Source organism: Drosophila obscura, unplaced genomic scaffold, assembly GCF_018151105.1.
Source record: "Drosophila obscura isolate BZ-5 IFL unplaced genomic scaffold, ASM1815110v1 contig_4, whole genome shotgun sequence".
Taxonomy (NCBI): Eukaryota; Metazoa; Arthropoda; class Insecta; order Diptera; family Drosophilidae; genus Drosophila; species Drosophila obscura.
In genome coordinates, this window is record NW_024542828.1 from 1,876,957 (window position 1) to 1,893,917 (window position 16,961).

At 46.0% G+C, this 16,961-nt stretch overlaps 2 protein-coding genes across 2 annotated transcripts; both read left to right on the forward strand.

Moving 5' to 3' along the window:
- Window positions 1-6,588: 6,588 nt before the first annotated feature.
- On the forward strand, window positions 6,589-7,942 carry LOC111068386. Its single transcript, XM_022357836.2, has 3 exons — window positions 6,589-7,010; window positions 7,080-7,243; window positions 7,308-7,942. The coding sequence occupies exons 1-3, from the start codon at window positions 6,697-6,699 to the stop codon at window positions 7,499-7,501; spliced, it is 672 nt and encodes a 223-aa protein (XP_022213528.1). The 5' UTR covers window positions 6,589-6,696; the 3' UTR covers window positions 7,502-7,942.
- A 1,232-nt stretch (window positions 7,943-9,174) lies between these two features.
- On the forward strand, window positions 9,175-16,935 carry LOC111068385 (mucin-5AC). Its single transcript, XM_022357835.2, has 5 exons — window positions 9,175-9,711; window positions 11,774-11,924; window positions 14,659-14,923; window positions 14,998-15,119; window positions 15,184-16,935. Exons 2-5 carry the CDS (start codon window positions 11,844-11,846, stop codon window positions 16,702-16,704), a joined length of 1,989 nt encoding a protein of 662 aa, XP_022213527.2. The 5' UTR covers window positions 9,175-9,711; window positions 11,774-11,843; the 3' UTR covers window positions 16,705-16,935.
- The last annotated feature ends 26 nt before the right edge of the window (window positions 16,936-16,961 follow it).

Here is a 16,961-nt window from a genome sequence, read left to right on the forward strand (position 1 = left end):
ATAGCTGTCGATATATACGCTGCACTATACATATATAGAGCAAAGTTCCAACGGGTGGAAACCATAAAATGTTCCCTTAACTTATCACGCGTTCTGTCTTTCGGTTTGCCCAAACCGAAGGTTGCTCAAACCCAAGATAAGAATAAGATACACAACGCCATACGAAATTTTTACACACGGTTTTTTCAGGCTGGCTCTAGAGCTGGCTCCAGGCTCTCTTAAAATTTTTTAGAGAGAGAGAGAGCGCTCTAAAGCCAGCCGCTCTCTTGTATGCATACAGCATACGAAGGCACACGAAGTTGGTTCCATGATGAAATTATATAAGGTGGTCTCGTCGGCAAAAGTAGTCCCTTAACCAAGTTTACAATAAGTGCGAGTGAAAGGGCTCAGCGCAGTAAGTGTGAGTGAAACAACAATAGAGCGTGTTGATAAATCCTCAGATGGACAATTTGGTTTAAAGTTGCCTGTAATAAAAAGAGTTGATGTTGTTTTATAATTTTGAATTTAAAATTAAACATATAGATATATATTCTTTTGTTAAGGCTCTTAATTCTTAATTCTACAATAAATTTCACACATTGCACGTGCTTGCGGCAAAAACTACAATAGGTAATTTTTTTTGTGCACAAGGGTTAAGGCTTCAGAAAACAATTTTCCGCACGCAACCTTTTCTTTCAACAAGCGAGCACGCACTGAACGTTAAGGGACTAAAAACCGAACGACGAGACCACCTTATATAATAGCATCATGGTCCGAACGTTGTCCCACAGATTAATCATGGGCGGAACTGTTGGACTCGCATGCTAATTCTCTGGCGAAGTCTCGATGCAGGGACAATCTCGCCATTCGCGGTCGAGTTCGCCAATGAATTTCGGATCGAAATTCCAATCGATCCCAACCTTACTTGTCGCGAACTTACAGACGGGAGCGCCTGCTCGGGCTCCACGGCTTCGCTAGCATTGACGCGCACGAGATCACAGTCAAGACATGCTTTCGCATGATCGACAATCCTCTTGTTCTCACTAGTGACTTGATCACGGAGCGCGTCCACAACGCCCATTGCTGACTCAGCGACAACGAAACGTGCGCGTGAGGCAGCAACGTCGACATAAAAGATCAAGAAATTGTTCTGAGTCCATTTTTCCTTTAGCGTTGCTATTTTGTGCTGTGCAGCTTCCGGCGACGAGGCATGGCGACATATCTTCTGCTGAAAATGTATGGGAGGAGATATGGCGCCAGGAGATATGTCGTTACCCCGGCGAAGAAGCGCTGGCTCCACGACGATCTTGACTAGGCGGATCCTTTCCCCCTCGGGCCCGTGCCGACACCGACAGCTCCGTAGTGGTTGTTTTTGTTATTTTAAGTTTGTAAACTGAAAATACAAGAAAAATTAAACAAAATTATAAAAAGATCACCCTTGACTTCAAACCGATTCGAACGCTAGGGCCTTTTAGTTCCAGCCTATCGTTATTGCAGTATCCGAGCGGCAGTTCTCTGGTCGGATATCTTTCGAAAAATCTCGCCATTAACTTTTCAATCTGGGTTAGTTCGAATTCCTTGTGTCCGTTGAACTGATAATCATAATCGTTCCTTTCGGTGGGCAATTTTTCCCTCGCATTCATTATAGCGCTTTCCCAGTCGCTTATTCTGTGCTAGACTTTGCCATTGCTTTGACAAAATTCGTAATATCCCATACAAAAGGATGATTCTGTACGCAACATTTCAGCGCCTTTCTAATTCCTATTAAATATTCTGCATTGCAGCCGATTTTCTTCCAAAGCAGGATATTACGCGCCTGGCTTCTGAATATATCATTTCAAGCCCCATCGAAGCATTAGATTTTAAGTGGATCGTCTTATACTTTTTGCCGTCAACCGAATGTGCCGCAAACACTAGAAATTTCCACTCTGCAGTCAGCCGGGGCGAATTCAGGGCGGTCCAAACTTTTCCAGCCCAGAGAAATCGTCCATGAATTGGTATTCATTTATGTGGGAATGTTCGGGCTCCACGAATGGGATCGCATCTGCTATTTCAGCAGTATTGCGCACATAACGAGAATTGTAGCGGAAAACATTTTCAATCGCACCCATATCAAATATCACTCGGGCAACACGACAACTAAAGTTCAGACCTTCTTTTCGACAATAGAGACAAAATGCAACATTATTGTTCGTATATAGTTCTCTCGCTCTGAATGCAGGAATTTGCCATAAGGTCATTATTAATATCTCCAGCTAGTCAGTTGACAAAGTCTAATGTAAAATTTTAGGCAACTTTCAATTTTAAATGCTATGATTAAGATAGTCGAATTTGGCTGCGCAAGCATATATTATATTATATACAGACAATAAGAGGCAATAGAATGATCGAGCCCAATGCAGATGGCTGTATTAATTGCCATTGCATTGCTGATCAATGCGTCTGAGTTTAATTATGGCTTTAAGTATTTAAGGTGACATCACTGAAAGAGTATTGCCTACTTTTAGGCATCACCCACCAGTTCTAAGCAACATCTCCTTCGCAACAAATATGAGCATCACCAAACTTGCAACATTATTTTATTACGCAACATCTGCTCGGCAACATATGTTGCGCCTGCTAGAAAAAAAATGAATAATGCTTAAATATGTTTTAAAAAGAATGCAACAATAGAACGATTTGAAAAATGAGAAAATCGTATACAAAATGTATTCATTTATCGGATAAAATTATTTGTTTCTTAAAAATTTCAATAGCAATGATTTTAAAGCATAGACTTCTTTCCTACAAGGCCAACCTATCTTGTAACCGGAAAATCTTCTTGACTTACATTAAGTTTTGATCGGCCGATATAAGTATAAGTTTTTGTACAAAAAGAAGATATTATGGAAATGTAGTAGGATTATAAGGTTCGCTTGGCTGGATTTCCCATAGTAATTCCTGTTCACTAAATTTGTCCTTGACTAGCTATGGCCAGGCAACATCCCCCTCAATATGTAAGCAATTCGTGGCCCAAGGTGTAACAATCAAGTAAATCAGCATTTCCATGGAGCAATGGCAATTCAACCGCAAGCCATTACCATCTTCCAGCTTAATTGGAGACTTTACTGCCTTTAATTGACAACGACAACGCTGGCTCCCCACATAACACATAGCGCATAGCACACACACAGCACAGCACAGCACCTTTTGATTGACACCTTACAATCATATTTTCCTCGTCTTTATAGATAATGGAAAAGCATTCATCAGATGCTGGGGCGCAGATTTGAAGACTAACATTACAACGTACAAAAGAATAATCATCCATCGGTGCGGGAGCGCACCCAAATCCACAACAAAAACAAAAACCAAAGCCCAAGACCCATCTTGAATAGTAAGCAATCATATGTGGGCTGCGTTGTTTACGCTCAATATTAAATGATGTATTCTATGGTGGTACTCGCACGGATTATCCCAAGACCAAACAGATTTGCGCCTCCAAAGCAAACCAATTAATCACTAACACAAATTCCCGTATACATGCGATACAATTCAAGCATTGAACCAAATTTTGGCTCGTATATTGTCGATATTGATGGCTTTATTGTTGAAGAGGCACTGACTGCCGCGCAGCGCACTTGACTACACTTGGATGCTTGGAATGGATGCCCTCCGGGGTACCTCAGGCCAGTGCGGCTACTCCTCCTGTTCCATTGCCAAGCGAAGGTTATGTGCGGAACAATAGACGTACAATATATGCTACCATTTTGGCATTTCAGAACAACCCCCTCCGAAAGGAAATGTGGCATCAAGTGAATGGCTTGCACGAGTAGCGAATGGCTGATGCCCTAATTGGTCTTCAACCCGTTGATTGAGGCCTGAACTGAACTAAAGCTGATCTGTGTATTGAACCATTTATAGCCAATCCATCGATAGGGTATTGGCTATGGGGCTGTACAAATATATTGCTGGTTAACAACAGCCTTATGGCCGAGTTATTGTCTGTCGGACGGGACGGGACGGGGTCAGTTCGTGTCTTGAGTCTTTCGTTGGACGCATCTTTGAGATCATTCTCTAATAGATTGCCGCTATAACAGAAAAAGAGAAACACCAACAGAAACTCAAATGGAAATGGAAATAGAAATAAATACAACAATTAACAAAGTGCGCCGTTTGTTTACATTGATTTACTTAACGTTTTTTGCTTTGTTTTGTTTTTTGGTTTTCTTTTTTTTATTGTTTTAAGTTTCATTTATTTCATTGCATTGTTACTGTTGCTTGACCTTTAATAGTCGTGTTGTACATTGTGCCATGGGCGTCTTGGTAGGTCTACCCCACTCGTGCCGTACCGCACCGTACAGTTGGATCTGGAGATGTTGGATCACAAGTGAAGCTGGAGCATCTCGGCAATGCCTGCACAATTGAACTTCAAATCTTTGCTTTTGCGGGGTGGCAGTGTGTACGAGTAAGTGCAATAAATGCTGCCAAAGGTGATAATCTTGGCTTATTCATTGCTCTTCATGTTCGTCACTTAAGGTCAATGATACTATTGCCGAGCTGTGCTGTGCTGTGCTGTGCTGCGCTGTGCTGACCGCATGCCGGACGCGAACGTGAACATCGCTCAACTGCTCTGACCTTGCAGCATTGTTTGTTTGACAAATTTGTAGCAGGCCACAGAAGCGGACCAAAGTCAAAACTGCGACCGGATGCGGCTCGAAGTATCATGGTAAATGGGAAGCTCCCAGCTTAGGGGGCAGCAGCGACAGCAGAGACAGAGTCTGCCAGCAAAGGCGTGTGTGTGCCAGTGCCTTGCCTTTCCTCTTAGCACCTTTTGATGTCTGTGTGCCGTATGCGCAATAATTTCCACATTATGTACTTGCTGTTATCAATTATGTGTGTGGGGTGTTTAGCCGCTCCACTTTCATTTTTCATGCACAGCACGACTTCCCCCCAAGCAGTCAGTGCTGTACAGAAACCCCTTAATAAACGTGTGAATCTTCGAATGGTTTGCTTTTATTTGCTAAGCCGTAAAGCCGATGTGGGGGGACCTTGCTGAAATTAACAGCCAGAAGAAGAGAGCCCCTCGAGTGGCGTGGCGATTTCAGCTATCAGCATGAATTATGTGGAATTGCACCAATTTGGAAATTAAACATGTGTAGCGTGGGAGAGCGACAGAGACAGAGACAGAGTAAGCAGCGTGGGGAAAGAGTGAAAGAGAGCGAGCTAGAGCTAGAGCTAGTGCTAGTGCTAGTAGTGCTAGTGAGCATAAATGGCAGCTACAAATGTTGCTGCTTATTTGCGGCTGAGCGACCTTCAATGGAATCACATCACAGCCAGGCCACAGATGATGATGATGATGACACACCTATGTACATACATACTGTACGGTGTACACTGTACACCAATAGTATGTACATATGTTTGCCTCTATGTGCTTGGATTGGATTGAATTTTGTGGGTCCCACACCTTCTTCTTGCTGGTGTTCTTTTGCCATGACTATTGAACCCCTTTGACATCGCTGCTAATTGCAGAAACGAGCAGAGCAGAGCAGATCTCCAACAGAAATAGAAACAGAATTCCAAGTTCGTGATATGCAAGAATTAAAAGTCATGGTATGTCATGGCACCAAGAGCAGAAGAACACCCAGAATTAATAATACATTTAATGTGATGCTAATGGGTTTCCTTATCGGTAACAACATCCAAGTATGATCCCATGTACAAGGGGTTTTAAAGGGGTGGGAATGACCTTCGGCTGTATCATGGGAAATCTTCTACTCTGTGTAATGGTATGGCTCTCTTTCCTCATATTCCATTCCCGAATGGCACAACTCTTTCTGAAATCATCTGACCGACATAACTGTCTCCACAGCCTTCTCTTATCAGATCTCTATGTACTCGATGTACTTCCCTTCACCAACCCGCCTGACTCATCATCTCTGATTGCGAATCTTCAGTTTGGTCCGAACCAATCTTCAAGTGTCGCTTGCCATTAAATTGACCTTAAAAACGGCTTTTCATTGGGATGGATGGATGGATGGTGTGTCAAATGGGTCTCCAGCTGGCTGCTACCACAGCTACCGATTAATGATGCTGGTTATGATTATGATGATGATGATGATGATGATGCTGCTGCTGCTGCTGTGTGGCATCGCAAGTCATTGCTCACCCAATTTCAAAATATATTAACCCGCACACACGTACGTACGAGTATAGTAGTACACCGATAAATTGAAAAAAAAAATCGTAGAGTAAATCCGCTCTAAGACAATTCCACATCTTGGCATTCAGTGTGTGGCTCAAATTTCACTAATAACCAAACCTTCGTCCCTCACTCACTCTGCCACACGGCTGCCCCCCCTCGCTTGCGGATAAATCGAACGAACGAGCGAGCGATCGATCGATCGAATTTGCTTTTTCGGCTGCCGCCGCACTGAAGGTCGAGCTCCCCATCGATTCGTCTTCAGCGCAACTCAAAGATGAATTACATTTACATTTACATTTCGTTATTGTAATTGCCAACGAATTGTGACCAGAGATCCCCCCCTACCAAAAAACACACGAAAAATATTTGTACACAGATCATGATCATGAAAAGGGGGCTCTGCTGGAAAGGTCATTTTCGATTTGATATTGTAGGAATAAGATTCGGCTTAGTCTGAACACAAGTTGAGTAGTCAAAAAATTCTGATTTTTTAACATCGCCCGATAATCTTATTCAACATATATTTTGCAATGAACAATTTTGGAGAGGAGGCGGAGACTGCCCAATCGGGTTACCCCGTTGGACAGGAACCGGAGCAGGAACCTAGCCGCATTTCGGAAGATACAAGCGCCGACGAAGCGGAGCCGCTGCGTGTGCAGGAGATGATTAAACTCTACAACTTTGCCACAGAGAAGAACCAGGAGCTGAAGCAAGCCAAGTCGATCTACCGCGCTACGAGCAAGCCCCCAACTCCCATTCTGGAGGATGGCAAGAGCTGCTACAGTGTGGGCTGCAGTCTGTCAGGCGAGGAGCAGATCAAGGAGAAGATCAACCCCAAGGAAGGGTGAGCCCTCAGTCTCTATATGCAAGTCCCCCCCCCCTTCTTCTATATCTTTCCAACGAACTTCGACAGCAATGGGGACATTACAACGGGCAACTTTTGTGTGACCACCACAGAGGATCACACCTTGTTGCGTCAGTGCCTCGTATGCAACAGTGGCAAGCAAGGGTCGATGGCCGATGGGGCTCTGGAGAAGAACTATTCCAGCAGCACTACCATTCGTCGCACACAACATGGTTCGTACTCCTCACTTGTGCTCCTGGCTGAAGCCTGCCTGCCTAACCCGCAATATATTTACAGGTGTTCGCATTGTCATTGACATCTTTTGCGATAGTGATGATAACACCATCGACGTGGCGGGGGGTCTCGTGGAGACAAAGATCCCAGCAAGTCGCATTTTGACCGAGTTCCAGAACGAGTGCATGGGATTGGGGCCGAAGCAGTCGGGGGATATCGAGGTAGAGACCATGCATTCCGCCTCCGCACAGTTCTAGCCCAAGACAAGAAAACCCAACCAAATTCGATGTTACACATACGCACAACCAATTTTGTGTGTGTATGTGTCAGTTATTTTCTTTCTTTCGTTTTGACAGCAAATGCAAACAGAAAAAACCAAAAAAACCACACCACACAAAAACGAACCATCGAATGACTCTACTTCCTCCAGAGTCCGTCACGAAAACTGAAAACTGAAAACTGAAAATGGCAAAGAAAAACGCCTTGCTATACGAATATGAAACCTAGAAACTCAATGAGGCAACACACGACAGGCGGCAAGGCAAGAGGGGACGGGACGGAACGGAACGTAACGGACCTCGAGCAAGCCAAAGAAAACTACACCCCAACAACTGCTTCCCCGCCCCGCTTTTTTGACTCACGACAAAAGGGCTCTCGAGAGTAAATAAACGGCATGAATTGAAAATGGAAAATGGAAATCTTCGCTTCGCTTACAAAACCAAAACCAAAACCGAAACCTAACCAACCAACCAACGAACCAACCGCCAGAAATCTGACTGAATGATGCCGCCAAAAGAGCCAGCGAATGAACGAATCTTAGATGAGGAAAATGCTTTCGCAACTTGCCGCCCAATCTGGCTTAGATCTTCGTCACTGCCGCCACTCTCGATTGCTCTATTTAGCCTGCTTCTGCTTCTGCATCTGCCTGAAGCCCAGCATCAGCCTCAAGTATCAGCCCAAGTTTCAGTCTCAGTCTCAGTCTCAGCGGCAAACGTTCCAATAAATTAGACAAATAAACACCCATCAGTGGGTGAAGGGTTTCCCTAAACGGTGGCATTGCAAATGCTAATAGCGTGCAATGAAAACTGAAAATGAAAACTGAATACCGCTAAGCTGTTAACTGTAAACTGAAAATGAGAATGAAAATGAAAATTAAGCTGCAATGTTAACGCTTTGCTGGCTGAGATGGAGGCTTAACACTCGGCCCCAAGCAAGCCGATGACGATCTAACTTCGTTAGCTGTCAGAGAAGATGCTGCACAGTGGCATGAAAGGCAACGTTTAATGTTTGTTATCTTTTGAATAGTTGATTTAATTAATTTCTGGAATAGGTAAGCGCCCAAAGTTACTCCCCAGTGAGATTCTACTAATCAAACATTCTTTAGCATCCCCACAAAGAACATCTACGCAAAATCTACGCACAAAAAAGAAGACTTTGACATTCATCAGATCAAGGAACGGAACCAACTTTCCCTGCAACTCAACTCAATTCGAATGACCTACAGTTCACACCCCCCGAAAGACAAAACTTCCACTTAAGGGCTCAGTCCACTGAAAATTACCCATAAAATCCCCTTTGGGCTCTTGGCACATCTTTAAATTGTTCATAACCTAATCCAACCCTAAATTAACTCCAAATTTTTAGCACAACTGAACCCAATGCAGCATTTTTGGCCACATTCGAAAGCATTCTGAATATATTTCTTCGCAAATTAACAGAATTTTCTCTCTTGCGTGTAGGCGGCCGTAGCCATAGCCAAGCCACCGTCGCCCACTGTGCTCGGATGACGAAGCTCTGCTTGGCGCTTCTTTCGTGTTGTCTCTTGCTGCCTTCGACTGAGACTCTGGCTCTGTCTCTGTCTCTGCCTGTGTCTCTGCCTGTCTCTCTGCCTCCGACTCTGACTGTTGCGGGCGGCCTAATGTGAATTTTAAGCCAAGTTGGGTGCACTCGGAGGTATCAGTTGAAAGCGCGACTTCGTTCGACTCGGTTGTGTCGTTCCGCCAAATATCCCATCCCATAGATACATCCCATGCTGAAAAGCATCTGCAGACGCGCGATATTTTGAAGTTGTGTCTGGGGAAGGACTGTGTGAATTTGTGTGTGTTGATGGCATGCCAGTGCCAGTGCCAGAAGCGGAATATATATTGTATATAATTTATGCGAACCGATTTGGTTCCAGTGTGTGAGTGGTCTTGACTTTGTTTGGAGCACTGGAACTGCCGAGCGCTGCAACTGCAGCTTGATGCACCAGCACCAGCACTCGCATTCGCACTCGCACTCGGCTGCTGTCTCTGACATTTGATCTTTGCAAAGATCACATCACATCGTTTCGTTCCTCGCATCGCATTGCATCGGATGTGTGACCATATGGAATATACTTTAGCCACCTACCACCTACAGCGGCAATTAGTTTGTTTAGTTTAAGACTGAGACTGAGACTGCAACTGCAACGGCGACACGGGCGAAGGTGAGCCATAAGCTGTGGATCAGCATTGATGCATCTTAATAACTTCCTCTGCGATCCAACGATCCCGCAATCCCGCAATCCATGGGGGTTCTGAGGGGGGACAGACGCCGAAGATGCTTCGGAAAACAATTAGAAAAATGCCAACAATGTCTGAGTCAATGCTTTTTGGCCTGGCCCTGCTGTAATCAACCTGTAATGCCAGCTAATTGGCATAATTGTTGTAGTAGATGTTGTTTCTCTTCTGCTATTATTCGCTGGGAGTCTTGAGCATCTTTGAGTCAGATTCGCAATGCTCTTTCAGTGGAAATTGCTGGCAAAAATGTCAAATAGGCTTCGCCTTACTGGCCACAAGGCAACCAAAAATAACCCAGCAACCAGAAACAAAAAAAAAATAGAAAAACAGAAAGAAAAAAAATAAAACTGAAACCTGCATCACGAGCTCCAGAGGCCGACGAGGATAAAGCAGTAAATATTTCCCGCTGTCGTTGTCAAAAAGGTCAAGACAGGGAAAATCCACCAAAACTAGATGCCAGTTCAATATTGTTTAAGGGGCGCTCTCCTCTGTGTTGAGGAGGCCGTTTGCCTTCTTCTGCCTGCCAATGCTGCCCCTGCGGCGTCTGCTGCTGCTGCTGCTCTGCTGTTGTTGTTGCCACACGCACTTGACTGAAATGGCGGCTGCCGAGGCCTGGCCTGGCCTGGCCGCAACTTGCCCCAAATGTTGTGGTTAGCATTGAGATAGATGATCTCGTTAGCAAATAATATGGCATGGCTGAGATCGCATGCGATAGTGGTTGAACTTTTGGCCAGAGCTTCACTCTTGGGATATTAATTTAAACTGGGGTACTTTTGGCAGATGAACACGCATAATGGTCGTTGAGCTGCATCCTTGAAAGAGCATCTTTAAAAACAAATCCATTCAGTAGTCGTATTAATGCTTCGATGCTTCTTTTTCTGCTCCAAATTCTTTACTTGGGCGCCTGTCCAAGCCGTTCTGAAGATTTTCCAATTCGAATTGGCATGTTTACGATCTCATAATTCAAGTTCAACCACTCAAACTGACAGTCATCTGCCAGCAGCTACAAGATTATCTCTAAGCCAGATCTGACAGATTTTTCACTGATGCAGTCATACAGATGTTAAGCAAACTGCTAGCTGCTTAGCATCAGGGATATATATTGAAGAGAAAGACTTATATATATATGTGCTTGATGCATCTATTGGATTAGTTGGGTAACCTAAATTGGGTATTCAACACGATTAAACAGTTGTCAAGTTGTAGACGCGACATATCTTCGTAATACCCACCACAAACGGACGTGCTTGACCCCATCTGGATATACTATACTGGTACGATGTAGTACATAGTTTACAGCGGCGCATCCGACGGACAGCTCAATTTGGGCTTATTTGGCTAGAATAAATAGCCATAAAATGCATTTACAATTCGGATGCTTTGTTGGCCACTGCCACTGACAGTTTCATTGCTGTGTGTGCTGCTGCTGGAGAGTATCATCTATGGGTGTGCAGTGTGGAGTGGCAAGGTTGTAAAATTGAATTGTAGGTGGAGGTCGAGGCACGGAGCAGGGCAGGGCAGGGCAGCGACAGAGGAGATGGAAGATGGGAGACTCCACTCAGCCACAGACACAGCTCTGTAAATTCTACAGAAATAACAACCAGCTAAAGTTAATGTTTTTCAAATTACAATTCATTACAAAACCTCAAATCAACAATAAATAATATGAAAACGAAGAAAATTAGTTTCCCCCGCACAACAAAACAACAACTTAGCAGCATTAATGCATTTCAATTGGAAGGAGAGATATTTTTTGGGAAAGTTACGACTAAAGTAAACAGAGTTTCGGTTACGCAAAGATTGGCAACAAAAGAGAGTCATCTATGGCATTATTATAGGATGGATGGATGGATGGATGAAAGGGAATGAAGTGGAATGATGCGAGGCATTGTATAAGGCAATTAGCGGCTGCTTAGAGGGCCCTCCTGCACTTTCCCATCAGTGGCACAATGTCTATTCAATAACTGCTTTATTAATATACCTTTTCAGTTGTAAGCAGCCCGCCTCTGCAAACATATCACCTCACCCAACCGAAACTCCGGGGAGAACGATCATCAAAATGTTCACGCAAGCGATCCCAAAGTATTCGCGACTCTTGGCCCTGGCTTTGTTCTGCGCTACGCTATTTTTGGGCAGTGAGGTAAGTTTTGACATCTACCCTTAGCCTCGGGGGGGCTCAGCGGCACAGGCAGGGGAGCTTAATGCCCGATCGACTGGGAATGTGAAAGATATGCCAGAGATAGCGATGGCGATACGATTCGAGTGGCTGTGCCGATTGTGCACGTGAGAGAGCATTGAAATGCAAATTACGGAATTGTATAAATATTTAAATACTATATTTGTTGGCTGGAAAGGTGCTTATTAGCGCCCCGCCAGAGATTGCAGTAATTAATTGCTGAAACACTGTAAACCCCGGTATGCTATGCCCGATGCTATGCCCGATGCTAATGAAGCTCGGACTAAGCATCTAAGTGAGCATTTAGGAGGCAACAAAATGTATTGTATTGTATTGTATTCTCCGAGTAATAGTAGCTGAAAGTGAATAAAATCATTTTCACTCGCACCCCACAACCATAAATCCAGCTCTGGATGGATCTCCCCAAGATAAACCCTGCTTTAATGGGTTGTCATCATTAGAAACGTGACCACAGCGTAGCGCAGGGTGGTTCAGGGGCGTTACTAAAATGGGGTTGGGATCTGAACAGATTTCTAGCGGTCACCTCTGTAGAAGACAACGGAAGAGTCAGCGAAAGTTCTCTGAGTGGACAGCTGTTGTGGGCAGGCAGTCCCGATTTAGGGATCACTCCTCACAACAGAACTTTCCCTGCTAAACTTTTTCAAAATATTCTTCTGCAAACTTAACTTAAACAAACAGCATTTAAAGCCGAGATTTTGCGTTTGCCCCTGGGCCTGAGCTGACTCCATCCCCATCTCCATGTTGTTCGTCTTAGCCATCGTCTAGCATTGCTTCCCAAGAAACTTTTTGAGCAACGGCGGAAAGTGTTGTAATTCTGCGCTCTTTACGCTTTGTTTCATTTTTAATTTATTCTCGTGTGTGTCTCCGTGAGTGCATCCACAATTCACACAAACACTCACCCACATCCACATGGGCACGGGCACTCTGGCAAAGGTCTCCGTCTCCTCCAACTTCCATATTAAAAACAAAAGACTCGGATGACCAAGTGACCTTTTTTTTCCCCCCCCCGCTCCCCCTCCCACCCTGCCGAAACTCTGACACTTTTGCAGAAATGGAACAACCAAACAACAGCAGAGCACAGCGAGAAAAGTGTGTTGATTGTTTTCGCTATTTGCATACAAGAAATTAAAACCAAACTGGCGATGGGGATGGGGGATGGGGGATGGGGCTATGGGCTATGTCTGAACCCAAGCCGAACTGAAGAAGTGTCTGGGCTCTTTGGCAACGGACGAGTGGGTAACTAGGCGCAGACTGTGTGTCTTTGCTGTGGCCCATAAATATGCCCGCAAATGAAATTGAAGACCGTTTCAAATTATGGCAAATTACCCACCCAAATAAGTAAGAGACAAAACACACACAAACCACACCACACAGTAAAGTTGGCGAAATTGAAAACTTTAGTTGGGCCTTGGATTGCACAATCTACGAAAGCGAATCATGGCTCTTCCCCCTTAAGTGCTTTTCCATCTTATTTGGCTTGATTGCCATCCAGATTTCCTTTCCGCAGTTCCAGTAATTTGATTACCACCGTGTCCGTGTCCGTGTCGAAAATGCGGACCTTATAAGGTGAAGCTTAAGCCAGCACCAATTCAACTTTACAAGCTTCTAGTCGGATGCAATCACATGCCCTTATATGTAGGGGGAAGAGTAGCATTAAACGAGTCTAATTGAATCCAAATTTAGCGGCAAATAATAAATATTATATACATATATGTATGTGCCTTTGATTGGTGATTGGTTCCAATCATTTATAATTGGCTAAGAGCCCTAAGCTACCGCTCACTCTTCGCCATCTTGACCAGACTTGCATAAGCCTTCCCTTAAGGTGTCAAAGATGTCAGAGATTTCGCAGATTGCATCGAATGGAATGCTGGGAAAATATTACGTGCATGTGTATTAACACGTATGTGCACTTTTCACGGACAGACAAGGGACCCCTGGCGGAAGAGATCTTCTCACATTTTCGCACGTACTCGCGGACAGATCCAGTGGCAGATTTCGATAAGTCATTGGGCTATAATTTGCGACTATCTACCGACGTGAAATTTTTTCTATATAATTAAACAAAACATAAAGAAACATTCACAAAATCAGCGGCAAGTGCAGCAGCAAAAAAAGTAAAAGAAAAACAAAAAACCTAAAAATAAAGTTGACATTTCACACAGCGGCAGCAGGTCGTCTGTTGCAAGCAGCCGTGGCACCATGTGCCAAGTTATGACATCACTTCAATTCATCACTTCTGGGCCCAGGCGGGCCATGGCAACCTACCCAACCTACAAGCACAACTTACATACATGTATATACATGCAGCATACAACATACAACGTACAACGTACAGCATGCAACATACACCTTACATATTGCAGCCTGTAGCCTGCAGCCGGCAATCACACTCAGCTGCAGTCACACATGACGGGGCACGAGTACGCGCAGATGATATCGATCTCAGGCCAGTCTAATAGTGTGGGGCCCCGCCAGGCAGCCAGGCGCCAATAGTGCCAGCCAGCCCTTATCTTAAGTGGAGACCCTTGTGGAGTTTTCACAGCGGGTTCCTTTTACTGTGATGCAATGAGACAGCCAAAATCAGATATAGAAATGGATAGGGTCGGATTGGGTGGAACTATAATCTATCTGTGTATCTTTTTAACCCAATGGCCCAATGTCTTTTTCCCTGCAGGCCCAAAATGCCTTCCAGACAACAAATCCTGCCTCACATCTCATGGAGAAGACCTCCTTCTCGTGCACGGGACGACCGGCCGGCTACTACGCGGACGTGGAGACGGGCTGCCAGGTGTACCACATGTGCGATGGCCTGGGCCGCCAGTTCAGCTACACGTGCCCCAACACTACGCTCTTCCAGCAGCGGATGCTCATCTGCGATCACTGGTACATGGTGAACTGCTCCAAGGCGGAGAGCAACTATGCCGCCAATCTGCTAATCGGTAAGTGCCCTCACGATCTCTCTCTCTCTCTCTCCGAATGGAACAGGATAATCCCCATTGAATACTCTTCACAGGTCAGCGCGACAAACCCTTTGTGAACGATGAGGAGAATAGTCTGCGAACCCCGCGACCCGACCTCCTGGATCGTCCCTATGCTCCTGACTACTCGGGCGAGTCCTTTAGAAGTCAGTACAAGGTGAGGTTCAGTCAGTCCTGAAGAACAAGGAGATCTAACTATTACGAATATTCTGCCTTGCCAGCAACTAACTCCCAACCAGAATCAAATCCGCGACGAATCCTTCAAGGGTGCCAATGCCGGACCTGGAAAATATGATCCACAAATTTCGACGCAGACTCGTTGGCGCATTCCTCCGCCCAGTCGAACCATCCAGCCGCCGGCCTACGAGCCACAGATCGAGCTGCTAAGCAGCACAGCGAAGCCAAGGATCACCACGACCACCACTCGTCCCGTCACCAGTCGAGCTACCACCAGGACGACAACAACAAAGAAAACGACAACGACAACAACAACTCGGAGACCTGCCACTGTGAGCGTGTCGACCAGACGCACAGAGGCACTGCACACGCGCAGGCCGATAGTCCTGGCAGTGGAGCAGGACATGGAGGACCTGGGCACCAGTCACAGCACACGGTACAATACCTCGGCGGACTTCAATTCGGTGGAGGGACCACAACGGGCCACAAAGAACACCAGCACGAAGCTGGTGAAGTTCGTGAAGCCGCCATCGAAGATCTACGAGCCGCCGTTCCTATATCCCATTTACAACCAGGATGACGAGACGAGACAACCAGCTGCCATTGGACCGGGACCGGGACCTGCACCGGTGACCCTTCGCACCTCCACAGCAGCTCCATTCAGTCCGAGTGTCAGCCGGATACACATCAGCGAGGCCAGCAGCACGGCGCGTCCTCAGAGCCGGCCCACAACCTTGGCCGGCTTGCCCTTCTCCTTTGCCTCGCCACCCACGACGACGAGCACGGCCACAGCTCCTCCCAGGACGGAGAACCGAACGCCGGCCCCAGCACAGAGTTTCCGCTTGGCCACGCCCACATCCGTGCCCACCACTGCGCCGCCAGCACAGCAGAAGCTGCAGCTGCCGTTCAATGATCTGCTGCCACCATTCGTGGACTTTGTGCCTCACGACATAGCCACCACGCAGGGCCCGCCCATCTACTACGAGTGGAAAGTGCCCTCCAATGGCCTGGAGCCCCCAAAGCTAGACCCTCCCATCGGTGTAGATGGCCGCGAGTATCCCGAGACCACTGGCGACTATGGGGTGGTCAAGGGTAGGGCGGACATATTCAGCACCAGGCTGAACGACATTGCCAGCCATCCAGCAGGTCCAGTTCAGGTGCAGGTGCCGGTGCAGCAATCGAGCACCAGCAGACGCTTGCCCACCTCAAGGTCGATCAAGACCACGGAGAAGTATGATCAGGCACAGCGTCGCTCGGATGTGGTGGGAAGTTCCACGGACATAACAACGCTTCGGAAGCAGCTGCTCATTCCTGAGTACGCCTTTCCGCTGGAGACGATTGGGCGGACGGGCTATGGTCCTGGCGCCGGCATCGGTGCCAGTTCCAGTTCCAGCTCCAGCTCCAGCACCGGGGATGTCTACAATTCATTTCAGTTAAAGATCCCCGAGCATCGTAGCGGATCGGGCAGCAGTTCCATCAAGTGGTTCGGCGAGAATCCCAAGTGTCCGGAGTGCCATCCATCGTTCGTCCTGCCGGGCACCTGCGAGCCATGCCTGAGGAGATAGTCCAGCTCTACATAGCCTCCCATTTACCCATTAACCGCATTCCATTATCCGCATCCGCATCTGCATCTGCACCTGCTCCTAGGTCCTAGTATTAGCCCTTGCTGCCCCCCAGAGCGAGCCAGAGAGAAGCATCTTTCACGCATTTAAATGTTAAATGTTAAAGTTATTGTACATCAGCAGTAAAGACAATGCATTATTGTTTGATAATTAAAGTTACGCAAATTATTTTGTGAATCATGTGTTTTGGATACATATAT